This window comes from Panthera onca, chromosome D1, assembly GCF_046562875.1.
Source record: "Panthera onca isolate mPanOnc1 chromosome D1, mPanOnc1 haplotype 2, whole genome shotgun sequence".
NCBI lineage: Eukaryota > Metazoa > Chordata > Mammalia > Carnivora > Felidae > Panthera > Panthera onca.
The window spans coordinates 58257019-58274289 of record NC_138348.1 but is presented as its reverse complement, the minus strand read 5'-3'; the positions used below and the strand labels follow the sequence as shown (position 1 = coordinate 58274289).

The following is a 17271-nucleotide window of genomic DNA, read 5'->3' as shown; positions in this document are numbered from 1 at the left end:
GAAGCTGACGGCGTATCGCGCCGCCAAGAGCCCATCGGGATCCGTAGTTCGGGGCTGGCTGACGTGCGGTGGCAGCGGAAGTGGCCGCGGGGCTTGCCGGGACTTATAGTAGTTAGAAGTTCCGCCCACCGGTTGCCGCCTACGCGGCCTGCCGCAGAGGCGCGGTTACCAAGGGGTGGAGAGGGTAGTGGTAGGCGCCACCGTGGAGAGGCTCCGGGATTCCCGGGAGGGTCGCGGGCGCGCAGCCCGTCTTGTCCGGACGCGGCCTCCGCGGACGCCTCGGAGGCGGAAGCGACGACGGAGGCAGGTGCGGCTGGAAACTTAGTTTGTGTGAGGGGTTAGAGTCTCCTCTGCTCCAGAAGTTTCCAAAGAGGCGGCAGGACTCTTCCTTCGTCCTTCCTAGCCCCGTTACAGCACTTACTGGTTATTCTCTCTAGTACTGTCCTCTTAGGTGTCAGTAACGTTTTCGTGTTATAGGGAACTCGCATTCGCGGAATATCCACTGTCTGCCAGGCTGTGTACTGTGTGCATTTATTATATCCGTCCTGTCAGCTAGTCCACTAACAGCCCCGTCAGATGAGGAAAGAAACTTACCAAGGCCAAATAGCGTGTATCCGGACCTGGTTTAGAAGCCAGGGGTTTTTGACGTCAAAACGCGTGGTATTTTCCTTCTGCCACTCTGCTTTTAATAGTTTTAGGATGTAAGAGTATTCTACATTTTCTGTTCATTTTTGTTAAATAATTTCTATTCACCTTTTCCATAAATATTTATTGAGAACCAACATTGCTCAGAAGTGTACTAAGGGGTACTGGAGGATCAAGACAGACCTGTTCCCTACTCTCTTGGAACGTCTACTCTAGTGACCTAGAGTTATCACATAACGGGATTATATTATACTATGAACTCTTACATTGCATCGCTTGTTTTTGTTTTTATCTCCATTAATCCCTACTAAGTGTCCGAATAATTGAACAAATGCTTACTGAGTGCTTACTATTTAGCAGTCACTGTTTTGGTAACTGGGGATATATTTCTAAATAATGGGCTAAACACCTGTCTTGGTGAAGCTAACATGTGATAATAATTATCACTAAATAATATTAGATGGGATTGCTTTACCTGTGAAGCAATCCAGGAAGATGCTCCTGTAGCTTTTTACTGTTTCTCTTTTACATCTTTTCATTTTTCAAGACCCAGCTCTAATGTCACTTGCCCTGTGAAACCTTTCCTGATCCTTAGTTTTTCCTTCTTTGCAGACAGAATGAAGACCTCCTTGGCATTGTGTTTATAGTTCAGTTTAGTTCAGTAAACAATCATTGCATCCCTTCAATGGGCCAGACCCTGTATGAAGTGCTGGGGATAAATATATAGGTAGGACCTAGGCCTGGCCTTTGAGGGGCTCACACAGCCTGGGATTGGGGGTGTGAGGAGTGGGGAACAGACATGTAAGCAGGCCATTATACTACAGCATGATGGAGTGTTTCCATTAAGAGGTGGGCTGAGGTGGTAGCACAGAGAAGGGTCAACATGAGGAGTGGGAGATACAGTAAAGTTGCCTCTGTGAGCTAGGCAAAGAAGAGGGGCAGATGTGTCATAGGCCAAAGGAATGGAAGGCACATGTATGCAAATGAGCACCATTACTCTGTGTGTGTTGGAGCTGGGAGGCCTTACAATTAGGCTGAGATTAGCTGCTTCAAGTTTGAGATAGAGACCCGAGCTGCTTCAAGTTTGAGATAGTTAGCTGAAGCTAACTAAGCAGGTGGCCTCTGAGTCTGGAATTTGGACTTTCTTTTTTCCACCATCCAGGTAAAGTTCATACTTGCTTTAGAGTTACTTTCTAGACAATGTAATGTGGGGATTATGTGCCCTTCCTAGCCCACTAGTTGTAAATCCACACCTCCTTACCTGGTATTCTTCATAGGGAACTGGAATTTCTAGGATTAGTTGTGTCCAGGTCTGTATGCTCTCGACAAGTCTGAGTCTGATTCATCCTTTGTATATGTATGCCAAATATCTTTTCCCAGACAGTGTCTTATCTTCCAACTCTGTTTTTGCAGTTTTTATCATGTATAAATTTATTTTGCATTAGTGATTGTATAAATGATCCTTTCCTTCCTGATTCGTGACTTGCACAACTTATTTAAGCACTCTAGCTCCACCCCATCGTCATAAAATTACTCTCTTGTTTCGCCTTCCCATCCATGTTTCTGTCTTTTTGTATTTATGGGATCTTTAGTTTTTTGGTATTTTTTTTAGGCCCCAGCTGAGACACATTTTGGAGCAGAGGGTCACATTAAGATGTAATTAATGAGAAAATACAAGAGGTCTGAATGACAGGCTAAGAAAGAGTATATCTATTTTACAGGTGAAGAAACAAAAAAAAAAGGAAGTCAAAGGGTCTTTCCCAAGATCAAAGATCAAGTAAGTACCCTGCAGATCAGAAACAAGGTTCTCATATTTTGTAAGTTACTGGAGTCTTTTCCCAACAGTCATCATCTCTAACATTCCCCAGCCAGCTGTTTACTCATTCATTCATTCACCTATGTAGCAGATAGGTGTGGTGGGTCACAAGAGAGATTACTGAAAGACAGATTGACTGACTCACTATTGATCTTTTTCCATCCGTCTATCAATCCATTCATCTTCCCAACACATTTTTAGTGAATACTAGGTTCTGTGCCAGGCTCTGGAATTACATAGGTGAATAAGGTATCATAGGTCCCACGGCAGGTGAGAAGTTGGTAAGGGGAGCAAAAGTTGGTAAAGGGAGCAAAGAAAAGTGATAAGCACTATACTAGAAGTATAAGATGTTGTGTGAACACCTAGGAAGGGCATCCAATCCTTTTTGGAAATTCAGTGCCCTGTGTTGAACCAAGGGAGATACCAACAACACTCATTCCACAGATAATTGTGGAATCTATTACGTGCCAGGTGCTGTGTTAGGTAATGGGAGTAAAGAAATGAACACCATAGGTGTTCTCCTTCCTCTAAAGGAATTTAGAGTATAGCTGGGGATATCAGAAATATGTATAAAAACTCCTGGGCCCTGGGAGTACATCATATTCTTCATTTGGCTCACACACATTTATTGGGATTTCCTATGAGCATTCCAAAGGTGGAAGAGGAAACAGTGAATTGGATATGTTTCCAGACGTGGAGGTTCACGGGCCATTGAAGGAACCCCTTCATGATTGTTAGTAACCTTATGAGATAGAAAGGGCTCCGGCCATGAAAGAGAGAAGAAATACTCCAGTGTTTAGTCAAAGCAGCAGCTATTTCCCTCTGTAAGGTTCAGTGAAGGCATTGCAGAAAAGGTGGCATCTGGACTGGGTCTAGAAAGAAGCTTTTTAAAAATTTATTACCTCGTTTAATTCTTACAATAATTCTCCAAGACACAGGTTTTTATCTTCAGTTACATGTGAGAAATTTGAGATACAAAGAGGTAAAGGTATTGCCTAAGGTCATTCAGCTTAGTGTTAGCAACTAGACTCAGATCAGCCTCTGATCTCTAAAATTGTTGCCCTTCTTACTGCATCACTCTACCTTGCATATTTGTCACTTCCCAGAAACATTTTCTCAGGACACCTGATCCTGTCTCCTCACTCTGCTCCTTCCTTTTACTGAATTTTGTCCTGGACCCTCCATCTCAGGGACCATATCCTTGCCCTAGCCAGGAACGTACAGGTTCCAAAATCTCCGCTACCCCAAGTTTTCTGAAGCTGTTCCAAGGCAGATCTGGGAATGGCTGGATCTCTTTATTTTTTTTTTTTAAGACTTTATTTTTAAGTAATCTCTGTACCCAACATGGGGCTCGAACCTACAACCCTGAGATCAAGTGCCACACACTCTATTGACTGAGCCAGCCAAGTTCCCTGGCTGGCTTTCTTTAAAGAAAAATCTCAAATCTCTTAAGAGCTCAAGGTTTAAGAAATTTGGGTCATTGATTAGAGATTTATTCCTTACAGAAGTAGCATTTGAACTGAATCTTAAAGCATGAGATTAACCAGATGAACAAGATGGAGAAGGCTATTTTAGGCCAAAGGAACACAGCTAGGGAAGAATGAATGTGTTTGGAGAATAGAAAATGATTCTATGATAGGGGTGAAGCTAATACATATTGTAAGAACTTGTATCTCCCAGAGCTAGGGGCCACCAATTTGATCTTTTCTAGTAATGTACTCTCTGAAAGAACTTTTAGCCAAAAATCTTGTTCTCAGAAAAATATAAATCTCAACGATTGCAATTAGCATCTTATGTCTAAAAAGCCATCCTCATTTAAAACTGTTCATTGGTAAGCTACTGGTAGAGTTTCCAGAAGTGTTGGGTCTCTGGGAAGGGCTTATCTAGAAGAATCTCCTCCGCAAAATGCATCAGGACCACCAGTGATATTTCTTTTTAAATCAAAATACGATGTTTAAATGGCCCATGTATGTTATAAGGCACTTATTTCTGATACAGAAAATAAGGTCATGCTCTGTACAGAAAATGCATTAGCTTGAGAATTGGGAGAAATGAGCTTTGGACCTGTCCTGTCCAAATACTAGTCACTGGCTACAATATGGTACTGAGTATCTGCAATGTTGCTGTCCAAAAAGAGATGTTCTATAAATGTAAAATATGTAAGTGGCTACTAAAAAATTTAAAATCATATATATATATGTGTATATATATACATACATACACATACATATATATGTATATATATACATACATATATATGTGTGTGTATGTATGTATATATATATGTACATACATACACACACATATCCTTGCCCTAGCCAGGAATGTACAGGTAGCGGAGTATTTTGGAACCTGTACATTCCTGGCTAGGGCAAGGATATATATATATATATATACACACACACACATACATACATACACACACATATATATAAATTATTTCTATGAGCCTGATGGGCAGTGCTGACCGGAGCTGGAAAGGTTAGGACATGGGACTCCAGGGGCCTTCAAGAGCAGGCTCAAGTTTGCTCAGTGGGAGTCCAATGAAAAAGACTGTTTTAGTATTCTAGGTGGGAGATAGTGAAAGGTTTAATAAAAACAGTACAATGAAACAGTCTTCCTGAGCTAGAATTGTCTTGACTCAGTGACCAGTTAATGGAATCCCATCTCACCTAGCATTGTTTTTCTCAGACCTCTCTTTCCAAAACACAGCTTGGGTCATGGTTTTCCCCAGCTCAGATACTGTCCATAGCTCTCAGTTACCTACAAGGGGAAGCCTGAGCTCCTAGCCTGGCACTGAAAGCCTTTGAGAGCAGGCAGCATCCTTTCTGTCCAACCTTATTGTCCAAAACTCTCAAACACACATCCTTCTCCTTCCTAGGTCAGGTTGTTTCTTTACTGTGCCACAAGTGCCCACTACCATGCATTTGGTCCTGTGGCCCTTTTTGTTTGGAATGCTTATCCTTTTCTCTATTAGCAATCTCAGTTCATCTCTCAAATCCTGTTTATGTGGTTCAAATTTCATTACTTGCACAGCACATCATATTGCCTAAAATGTGAACTCCCTCTTTCCTGAAGTCTGTTAAAACAAAGAACATTTCTAGTAAGCACTTAAAAGGTACTAGGCACTACCTTTTTTTTTTTTTTTTTTTTTTTTAATTTATTCTCAAGTTAGCATACAGTGTAGTCTTGGCTTCAGGAGAAGATTCCAGTAATTGATTACTTACACATAACACCCAGTGCTCATACCAACATAAGGCACTACCTTCCTAACTTGATCCTCCCTTCTGTCTGTTAAGGTGGGTGTTATTACTCCCATTTTATGGGTGAGGAAACCGAGGCTCAGAGGGGTACAGTCACAGGGTGAGGAAAGGTAGTCAGGATTTAGACCAGGTCTGTCTGAGCCCAAAGGTGGTCTTTTTAGTGTTCCACTGAGTTAGGAGTGATTTGAACCAAAAAACCCAAAAAACCTTGGTCTCCCTCTCTCCCTCTCCCTCTCCCTCTCCATTTGAAGGACCAGTCCATTTTTCTTAAAAAGGGTGGGGGAGGGGATGCCTGGGTAGCTCAGTCAGTTTAGCATTCCACTCTAGATCTCAGCTCAGGTCTGGATCTCAGGGTCATGAATTGGAGCCCCACATCAAGCGCTATGTTGGGCTCCTTGTTGGGCCTGAAGCCTACTTTAAAAAAAAAAAAGACCAGCCCATTACAGGAGAGGGGCCTTTTGGGTCTCAGAAATAGAGCATATTTCGAGTATGATGGTGCTGGTGGGCTCACAAGCTGTGTTTGGTGAGAGAGCTATGTTGCCCCTTCTCACACTCCCTTACTTTCCTTGCTTGACTCTTAGGGAGATGGCTTCCTCAGGAATCTATAAGCTGGATAACGGGAAGCCTTATTTGAACAACTGCTTTCCAGCCAAAAATCTCCTTCGGATGCCAGAAGAAGGTCAGGTGACTTCTCTAATTGATACTTGGGCTTCAATTGACACCTTTCTCCTACTTCAGAGTGACTCTCATATCCACTCCTTTCTCTCCAACCCAATTTACTCCTCTCCCCTGCTCTACCCAACCTCATCCCTTCCCATCCATTTTCTCTCTGAATTCGCAGGGAGCTTTCTAAGTGCACATCTAACCATAGTGTTCCCTTCTGTTCAGTTACTTCTCATTGCTGGCTTTTTTACCTGATATTCTGTATTCAGAGTCTAACCTTCCCTTATCCTTTGCTACAACCCCATTCCTTTACATATGCCCTATTCTGTAGTGTTTTCTTTTCACATAGCTTGTTTTATTTGCCCAGAATGTTCCAGCTATCATTCTAGTTATCCAGACTTTTTCCCATCCCATAAGACCCAGCTCTTCCAGTAAGCCATGTCTAGCTACTCCAGCCCTCAGTGACCATCCTCTCTTGTGAGCCGTCTTCTTCTCTGTGTTTATTATTTGTTGAGTAATCATATTCTGCCAAGCTCCTAAATAAAATGGCTAAATAAAATGACTCTGCTAAGTAGTTTTTCACACATTCATCTAGTTAAAAACTCCCATGGGGCAGGGACTCCTCATAACACTGAGCAGAGCCCTACAATGCAACACTACCAAGAAGTAGGAGTTGACTAGATTGAATTTGTTACTTTGAAAGCGTAGAGCAAGGGGGAAGTACCCCTTGTTTACTCCAGATGAAATGACTTGCTGGATTCTGTATGTGGAATACTGGAAGAACTTTCTCCTCCAATCCATCCTCCCCACTTCTCTAGAGTGATTTCTTTTTTCACGTAGAGACCTTCTTTGGCCACCTACAAACCCTCCTGTGGGGCTCTCAGTATGAACTCATAATTTTATACCCACACCCCTTTACACACACACAGAGATAGATAGAGAAATAAATATAGCCATGTGCATCTGCGTGTGTTAGTATATGTATGTATATTTCCTAGGCTACTGAGAGCAGTGACGCCTCAGTTGCAAAGAGTATACCTGCTGCCTAGATCTTGGTTTCTGAATATAATTCTCCAGTAAAAGAGCCGGGGCTCCTCAAAGAAAACATTGTTTCCAGGGCTGGGGCCAGAAAAATACAAATTGTACCTGGAACGTTGTATAGTAATAGAAAGTACAGAAGTGCTCAGAAAAATGAGGAGGGCGTATAAGAAGGACATAGGAGCTAACCTGAAGAAGCTCCCAGTGGCCAAAGCTGGGACAACCTAAACAACAAAATAAATAAAGGTAGAATTGGGTTGTAAATAAATATGCATGAGCCCATACTGATAAAAATAAATATTTGAATATTTAAATAAGTGTAGGAAAAGGAACAACTCTTCCTACAGTAGAATTTCAGTTAATGCATGAAGAAGGAATGAAGGAAATAGAAAATCACTGTTAAAACATCACAATAATACTTTTTACAGATAAGAAGCTTCTATGGTTGTGTATCAGGATTCTCCAGAGAAATAGAACCAATAGGATATGTATTTATATCCTACTCATTCTGTTTCCATATACATATGTGTATTATGGAATTGGCTTATGAAATTATGCTGGCATAATTATGAATAATATGCTGGCAAGACTGAAATCTGTAGGGAAGATCTGATGCTGAGGTCTTAAGGCAACAGTTTTTCCTCCTTTAGAAAACCTCAGGTTTTGCTTTTAAGTTTTTTCAACTGATTGAGTGAGGCCCATGTACATTATTGAAGATAGTCTCCTTTACTTAAAGTCAAATGATTGCAGATGTTAGCCACATCTACAAAATACGTTGACAACAACACCTAGATTAGTGTTTGATTGAATAACTGTTTACCATAGCCTAGCCAATTGACACATAAAATCAACCATCACAGATGCTAGAATTAGTGGGTCAAAGTATGGTGAGGAACAGGACATTTGCATAGTCTCAAGGTATCTTTATTAATTACAAAGTGAAAAATAATAACTTCTCAGTAGGGAAGTTGGAACCACCACCCTAACCAAGTGATCAAAATTAACATCACCAGTAATCAGATATATTGATATCATCTGTCATCTGATATCATGCACTGAGAAGGGCACAGCATCACTTCTGTGCTAGTTTTGCCAAAGCACAGAACCTTAGTCTAATTATAGGAAAGCATACAACAAATTCAAATTGAGGGACATTCTATAAAATAATTGACCAGTCCTCTTCAAAAGTGTCAAGATCACATAAGAAAAAAAGAAAGACTGAAGAAGTGTCACAGATTGGGAGATTCTAAGGAGACATGACAACTAAATGAAATGTGAGATACCCTGGAAACAGAAAGGGGACATTAGTGAGAAAACTGGCAAAATTCAAAGGAGGCTTTGGATTAGTTACTGACGTACCAGGGTTAATTTTTTGCCTTCAATCATTATGATTATTTAAGATGTTAACATTGGGGGAACTGGGTGAAACCTGTAGAGAAACTATTATTTTCACAACTTTTCTAGAAGTCTTATGTCGTCTCAAAATGAAAAAATACAGTGGGGGGAACATTCCCATGGATACTCTTTGTGCTAAAAGTCTACCCCTTTAAAACCCAAGCTTCTTGGGATACCTGGGTGGCTCAGTTAGTTAAGCGTCCTACTAGGTCATAATCTCCCAGTTCATGAGATCGAGCCCCCTGTCAGTCTCTGTAGTGTCAGAAAGATTCTCTCACTTGCTGTCTCATAAAGAACAAACAAACAAAAATCAAAAAACCAATCTCCTTATTCTGATCCTCCAGACCTTTTCTGATCTGAGTCTGCTGACTTCCTTAGCCTCATCTCTTTTCCCTCATGTTCATCCTCTACACAGTCTGAGCCTTACTTTCTGGTCATGTTGGGAATTTGGGCACTAACTCACACTGGAGTCTCTGGGAGGGCTATTAGAATAGGACAAAGGTCTATGCCCCAGATGGGGACAACCCTGAGAAATGGATTATCTGGAATGTCAGGCCCAGAGTGGGAGTGGGAGTGGGAGTGGGAGATGGTTCATGGCAGACATAGGGCAGGAGCTGCATCCAAGAGGCAGGTTGAGTCAGGGCAAGCCCCTGAAGCAGGATAGTGGACTATGAGGACAGGGAGTCAATGCTCAGAGGCCCTGAGCTGATTCCCACAGCTCTGTGCTGTTCTGTGTGCTCCTGATCTTTTTTGCTTCTGGGTACTTCTTGTGCTCTTCCCTCTGCCCAGGATACCTGTCTTTCCCATCTCCATCTAGTCAACCTTAAACTTACTAGATCTAGCTTTGCTTAGGCTGGTAGCTCCCCTTTCAGTGCTTTTACAGTACCCCTTCTATTATTAAGCTCTTTGAGTCAGGGCCTCTGTCTTACTCATCTCCACAGCCCTAGCTCCTAGCACAATGTTGATGCTCAGAAAAGGTCTGGATGAGTAATTGTGGGTAGGGGCTATGGCTCAGCATTCATTCAGCCATACTCACAATATGGGAAATTCTACGTAGGCCTTGGGAATACTGTGACGAATCAAAGTCTCTGCAGGGCAAAGCAGACAAAAAAACAAGCAAACAAAATAATTACAGATTGCGATGAATGCCTTGGAACAAATAAACTGATGTAGGAGGGCACAGATTCTAGAATGTTGTCATGATTTGTTAGGTGAACTTACTGGTAAACCTCATATTCTTTTTTGCTTACACAAATTTTTGAGTTCTTAACACAGTAAAATGTATTGAGTTTTTTTTAAGTGCCAACTGTCCTATCATTTTCTTTTGGCGTGGAGTCCAATGCAGGGCTTAAACTCACAACCCTGAGATCAGGGCCTAAGCTGAGATCAATAGTTGAACACGTTAACTGACTGAGCCATCAGGCACCCCAGAACTGTCATCTTCTTATCCTGAGCTCCTAATACAACCTTTCCCCTATAATAATGGGATCCAAGGTAAAGTCCAGCAAAATGGAGCCTGATGAGTTGACTCCACTCATTTAGCTCTAGCCAAGAGATGAGAGATGGGAGAGTAGCCAGTGTAGGAAAGAATAATCAAGTGTGCTGAGGAGAGTCAGAGAAGGCTTTGTAAAACAGGAAATACTTGATCTGGGGTCTTAAAAGGAAAATTAGCATTTAGAGACAAAAGTGTGGAGGAAGGAATTGAGGAGGTCATTCCACCTCTTTGAGTCTTAGCCTTTTCATCTGTAAAACGGGGACAGTAACATGTCTTTCAGTGGGGTTTGGGGCCAATTAAATGAGGTGGGTATGCAGACACACCTCACCAGCAGCAGCACAGTATCTGGTGCATATCAGGTAATGTGGAGCTATTTTTGGTTTTGGTATTACAGGTAAATACTCTGTAAGCACACTAGTTGTAGCTTTTAGGGGAGTTTGCTCCTTCTCATTTTTCTGATCTTCTCAACAGGCCGAGGACACTGGTTAGTGGCTCGGAAATGTAACCTCAAGAAGAAGCCCAAGAATGTGCTTGAGGCACCAGCTGAAGGTCAGGAAAGCCAGAAGAAGGTTTCTTTTGAGGTCAGGGGGAAGAAAGGGTCTCTACATGAAAAACAAGAGGATGTTCCTGGACACATACTGGACCAGGCTTTTCTGGTGAGAGTTGAATATATCCTGGAGTGGCTGGCAGGATCAGCTGATGACTGTCATGATGGGAGACAAGGACTTGCCCTGTTCCACTCTGGTACAACTACCCCCAACCCACCCCAAACTATTAGAGTGATCTTGGCTGAGTACAGTCAGGATGATGAAGGGACCCAAAGCTTTCTTTACATGAAAGCTTTCTTTATATCCACCTTGTGAGATAGGTATTATTGTCCCTATTATGTTGTTGCCAGTGTGCAGATGGGAAAACTGAGACCCCAAGAGGTAATATGCCTTGGCCATGGTCCCATAGCTAATAATTAGAACTCTGGTCTACTCATTATTAGAACTACTCAGGATGAGAACTCTGGTCTACTGACTCCAAAGCCTGTACCTTTATAGTATATCAGGTAAAAACTCAATTTAATTGAGTTAGAAAGGCAAAGGAGTAGGTCAGGGGAACAGTAAATTGAAAATCCCATTCCTGTACCTGGTAGAGGGTGGAGATTCCCTTTTTCCAGGAATGGGGGGACTGGGGAAATTCCACACTCCACAGACTTTGTCCTTTGGGTTTAGTATCTCACTGAAGTCTAGGGGAGCTGATCAGATAGTACCTAGTACCTGGGGCAGGCTTTACGAAGAAGACCGGGGTGGCTGTATTGGAGACCAGCCAGGTAGATCACATCTGCTCTGTGCAATGCCTCGGTGGCTTGGCAAAGAAAGACAAATTTGTAAACCAATATTAATATCTAGTCCAGTTTGCCTAACTCCCTATGAAGAACTCTCCAGCATTCTACTCTGTTCTCAGGCTCTACTTATGGTTCTCAACAGGTGGCTTTCTACACAGATCAGATGTTTAAAGAGAGCTTTGAGGAGGAAGCTCTGAGGTTGCATCTCACCTCAAGTGGGTAGTGTAAGCTTTTTGCAGAGTCCCATGGTATTTCCTTCATCACAATGTCCACTTCTCACTGGGGGGTGCGGAGGACTGAAACAACAGTACTGAGGAAGGGCAGAAACACTTACTATAGTAGTCTTCTTTTCCCTTTTGTTTCTCACGACATATATATTCCCACATTAATCGACATGGTTTGTTACCCATGTTGCTTCTTTATATGGCAGAAGCAATACGGTGTTTTTCAGAGTGATGGGATACCTACCTATCTGCTGGATAGTTTTACTTGAATGTTCCACTGGCACCTCATATTGAGCTGTGCCAATCCCCTTACAACAAGTCCCAAGACATACCCCTTTTCTTTTTACTATACTGCCTCAGTAATGGCACCAACCCAGTAACTTGGGGTTAGCTTGACACTTGCCTCTCCCTTACCACCCCACTCCCACCACTACCAAGCCTGGCACTTCTATTAAATAGTTTTAAAATCTTTATTTTCCTAATCACCACTGTCTCTACCCTAATCTGAACAACCATCATTTTTTATTAGATTAATTCAGGGGCGCCTGGGTGGCTCAGTCGGTTAAGCGTCCGACTTCGGCTCAGGTCATGATCTCACGGTTCGTGGGTTCGAGCCCCGCATTGGGCTCTGTGCTGACAGCTCAGAGCCTGGAGCCTGTTTCAGATTCTGTGTCTCCCTCTCTCTCTGCCCCTCCCCTGTTCATGCTCTGTCTCTGTCTCAAAAATAAATAAACGTTTAAAAAAAATAAATAAATAAATAGATTAATTCAATGACCTCCTAACTAGTTTGAACCAACTAGGATGCTTTTATTTCACATAAAAGAAGCCAGGGGCATTGTTATTCCAGGGTAGGTGAGTTTAGTGTTAAAGGCCCAGATTCCTTCATCTTTCTGCTCTTATTTCCTTAGCATGTTAACTTGTCCTCTTGGGCTGATTGCCTTCATGATCCCAAGATGGCTGCAGCAACTCCAGTCATCACATATAAAGAATGACATCCAGAGGTACAAAAAGGATTGTCACTGTCTTATGTCTATTTTCATAAATAAAAAGAGCTCCCCAGAACTGGCCTCCCACCCCCAGCAGCCAGTGTCTGTTTCATTGGCTAGACCTATATCATAGGTCCCAACAGTCATTATTTAGGGGAACATGACCTCCAAGCTTGAATTAGACAGTCAGGATTTATCCTTGGAGCTTGGGCCTAAGGACACATCCACTCAGAGAAGTGTGAATAACTTTGGGATTCTTTAATATGGAAGTAGTAGAGAACTAGCTCTAGGGAAGGTAATTAACAATGTCTGGTGTATTGGTCTCTCATCATCTTTTCTGTGTGTAGTGGACAAAGCTATTTTTATAAAATTGCTGTCAGCTCTTGCAAAAAAAAAAAAAGTCTGTTAGCTTTCCACTGACTGTAGAACAAAATCCACACTCCTTTACACAGTCAGTATGGACCCAGGTGATCCAGTGGCTGCCTCTCTTGCCTTGTTGTTTTTCATCCTCTCAAAAGCACCTGGCTGTTTCTTGCCCTGATAGCTTTCACAGGCCTGCCACCCACTTCCATGGGACCAACTCCTACTTACCTTTTGGGTCTCACCTGAAATAGTACTTCCTCAACTAAATATTTCCTCACTTTCATACTGAGGTTAGGGCCTTCCATTATTGTCTCCTGTAGCATCTTGAATTTCTCCTTTAAAATATTTATCACATTTAGGGGTGCCTGGCTGGCTCAGTCAGTAGAGCATCTGACTCTTGATCTCAGGGTCGTGAGTTCGAGCCCCATGTTGTGTGTAGAAATTACTTAAAATAAATAAATCTGTAAAAAATAAGTGTCACATTTATAAATACTTGCTACTTGGCTTCCATGCTGTTATTAGAATATTCAAAATGCTTAATTCCATGCCTAAACACAGTAGATGCTATAACAAAATTATTAACAGAAAAAAGAGTGAAGTTTGGTCAAACAGAAATAGAAGCTCCAATATTGAGATTGTCTTCAAACTTTTTACTTATAAGGAGCAACATATGGTAGTCAAAAGAGCACAGAGTGGATTCAAATCATCTATCACTTACTGCCTGTGGGACCTTAGGCAAGGCATTTTTTCTCTCTTAACCTTATTTCTCTCATTTAAAAAGGAAAACGATCATACTTATGTCAAAGGGTTTAGTTAGGATTAGAAGAAAATGTATTGATGTATTTAGCACAATACATGGCTCAAAGTAATGCTTAGTAAATAGTGAATTAAAGAGTGAACAAACGAACAAATAATAAATTATTATACATGTAGTGAGATTGGTAAAGCCCCAGAAATACAGATTTTTTTTTAAAGAATCAGGTAGAAAAAGTGGGGCTCAGAAAAGACAGGGAAGGAACAGAGATGAAGGGATCCTCCTAAGAACGCTATAAAGTCAGTGTGACTATCCCCATCTTGCAGATGGGAAACTTAGAGGTAGAGGGCTGAGGTGGCAGCTCTGTTCTGAGCAACTCCCAAAGCCCATGCTCTTTGCACTGTACCAGGCCGCCTTTCTCAACAGGGGGTCATTTGTTGTTTTGGCCAATTATTAAACTTTGTTGGGGCCTTGAGAGCTGACTCTCTGCACTGTGTTCCAGCTGAAGCACCATTGTGTAAGGAAGCCATCAGACCTGTGCAACATTAACGTGAGCGGCCTGAAGTTCTCCAAGGTAGGGCCAGCCAGCAGAGATGGGATTGAGATGAGCCAGACCTGAGGTGGCTTCTGGCTGTTTGTCCACTGTACCACCAGAGTCCCTGAGGACTAGGGACTAGGGGGTGGGGAGGGCCAAAGACTCGCTGTGTGGAAACAACATTTAGATACAATCTTTTGCTGTAAGCCATTGGCCCATGTGAGGTGAATTAAAGGAAGCAGCATTGTGGGAGTTGGTTTGAATTTGTCATAGAATTCTGTTGGGGTGACACTGAGTTCCCATCAGAAAAAATTTCTCTCAAGTTTCAATGCCAGGAGTGGTAATGGTTCTCCCAAGATGCTGGTTTGTTCTTACACACACTGTGACTCATGTAATGAATCATGTTTCTTTCTTTAAATTGGCTAATAGGTAGCCTGGAGCCACATTTGTGGCCCCCATTAGCCAATGTTTTTGCAATTATGGCAAATGTTTTTGGTTTGTAGGCCTTCCATGGCATATGACAAGCAATTGGTGGTATAATACTATACAGAAATTAAAATAAATAAGTAAATAAGTAATGGGGCACCTGGGTGGCTCAGTCGGTTGAGCATCCGACTTCGGCTCAGGTCATGATCTCACAGCTTGTGGGTTCGAGCCCCGCATCGGGCACTGTGCTGACAGCTCGGAGCCTGGAGCCTGCTTTGGATTCTGTGTCTTCCTCTCTCTCTGCACCTAACCCACTCGCATTCTGTCTCTGTCTCTCTCAAAAATAGACATTAAAAAAAAATTAAAATAAGTAAATAAGTAAATCTCAAAAGAACTATGTGTATCAACACAAGTAAATCTCAAAAACATAGTGTTGAGTGAAAAAGGCAGGTTGCAGAATGACACCTACAGTATGATTTGCATATAAGATAGTGTTTTAAAACATGTAAATAATACTATATATGGTTTATGGGTACATATATGTAGAATACAAGTATGAAACAAGTATGAGAATGATAATCACCAGTTTAGGATAGCTGTTATATGTGAGAGAAGGAGAAGGATACAGTTGGGGAAGGATATGGGGATGGGGGGAGGGCATGGCCAACTCTATAGTATTTCATTTCTTTAAGGAAAATTGAAGCAAAGGCCATAAAATCTTCATATTTATTAAAGGGGGATAGTGGTTACAGGGGTCTTCAGAGTTTGATTCTCTAAACTTTTCTGTACATTTGAACTATTTCATAATAGAAAAAAAGAAGCAGAAAAGTCATTCTGGCCCTCAGCAAGTGGGTGCTCTTTGCTAAGAATATAGCTTATCCCTGTAGGTCTTTGCTCCTTCTGATAGCAGTTCCGGAGCTTTGGCAAGGCCTCCAGGCAGGGAACAAATCTTGTGTTCTTTTGAAATGCTTTCCCACAGGCTAAGGAAAAGGACTTCAAGCATTTTCACTCGGTGATTTACATCAATGCCTCAGAAAACCTGCTGCCTTTAGGTAAGCTTTTTTTCCTGAAAACTATCTTCTGCATCTTAGCCAGCACAGCCAGTTGCTTGTGTTAGAACTTCCCTGTCAGTCCATCCATGACTGGCTGCTCATCTCTTTTTTGGAGTGTGATAGGCTGGGTTCTGGAGAACCCCTGGACTGGGATTTCAACCTAGAGCTGGCACTACCTCCTTCAGAGCGTTTCTCTGTGAGCTGGTGCTTCTCTTCCTGTAAATGGAGATAATTCCTTTCCTTTCTTCCTCCCCAAGGTAGGATGCCTTGTAGGTGAGATGAGACAGGTATATAAAAATGCTTTTAAGCTTATAAGAATTCCTATAGGAGCATAAAGGCTTCTTGTTTAGTCAGTAAGTCCATAGCGACCCCTGCTGGGTGTCAGGACTATGTGAGTGCTTGGCTTTTAGAAATGAATGGGTCCAGTTCTGTTCTGGTGAGCTTAGTTTGTTGGGAAAAATTGGTTCAAACACAGACAGTTATAGCAGCATATGGTAAGTGCAGTAATAGAGGGAATCAGAAAATAATACGCAAGCATATAAGCAGGACATCAACGCAGACCAGAGTGTCAGGAGAAACTTCTGAGGAAGGGGGCACTGAGCAGAGAGACCTAAAAAATGAACAGGAGCACCTCAGGAATCAGAAGGTATTTCAGGTCAATGGAGCAGACGTGGGACAGCAGTGCCTGATCAGGACCCTGCAGAGGCTTTGTATGTTTGCAAGGCATGTGAGTAGGGTAAAATAGATTCTAGAAAGCTTGGCAGGGACTAGAGTATCAAGAGCCCTGAGTTGTTGCTAATCCTGCAGGCAGAAGAGAGCCTTGAAACGCTTGTAAGTAGAGAGGCTCAGTGATAGCCATGAGGAAAGTAAATGATAAGAAGACAGGGACCAGAAAATCTGGGAGATGATTTCATTTTTTCCAGGGGAGGGGTGGGGAGGCCTGAGCTAGGCAGTTGGGGTAAGGAGGATTGCAAGAGAGATTCAGAAGAAGGTAGAAATAACAGGATTTGGTAGCTACTGGGCATATGGAAAGAGGAAGGAACCAAAGGGTTCACTGAGACAGAGAACACTAGAGGAGAGGCAAGTTTAGGGAAAAATATGGTGAGGTCAGTTTTTAATGGTTGAATGTGAGGGATGTATTTAAAGAAGCATGTGACACAGTCTCTGCCCTTGAGGAAACAGGGTGGTCTATCAGGAACATGGGCTTGAAATACAAAGGCCAATAGGCCTATGAAAAGATGCTCAACCTCACTAATAATTAACAGCATCACAATCCTATATTT

The 17271-nt window shown here is 42.2% G+C and overlaps 1 protein-coding gene across 8 annotated transcripts in view; it reads left to right on the top strand.

Annotated features, from left to right (window-relative positions):
- Positions 1–103: 103 nt before the first annotated feature.
- Positions 104–17271, top strand: part of XRRA1 (X-ray radiation resistance associated 1) — a 61804-nt gene continuing 44636 nt past the window's right edge. Inside the window, exons 1-6 of one of the 8 annotated variants that reach the window (XM_060605618.3) lie at positions 104–307; positions 2367–2422; positions 6306–6403; positions 10787–10971; positions 14478–14549; positions 15916–15988. In XM_060605618.3, coding sequence (XP_060461601.3) covers positions 6310–6403; positions 10787–10971; positions 14478–14549; positions 15916–15988 — 424 coding nt within the window. In that variant the 5' untranslated portion in view covers positions 104–307; positions 2367–2422; positions 6306–6309. Of the gene's footprint in view, positions 308–540; positions 661–2366; positions 2423–6305; positions 6404–10786; positions 10972–14477; positions 14550–15915; positions 15989–17271 lie in introns of those variants that run through there. The other 7 variants (XM_060605620.3, XM_060605621.3, XM_078433093.2 and 4 more) reach the window with 7 other exon arrangements.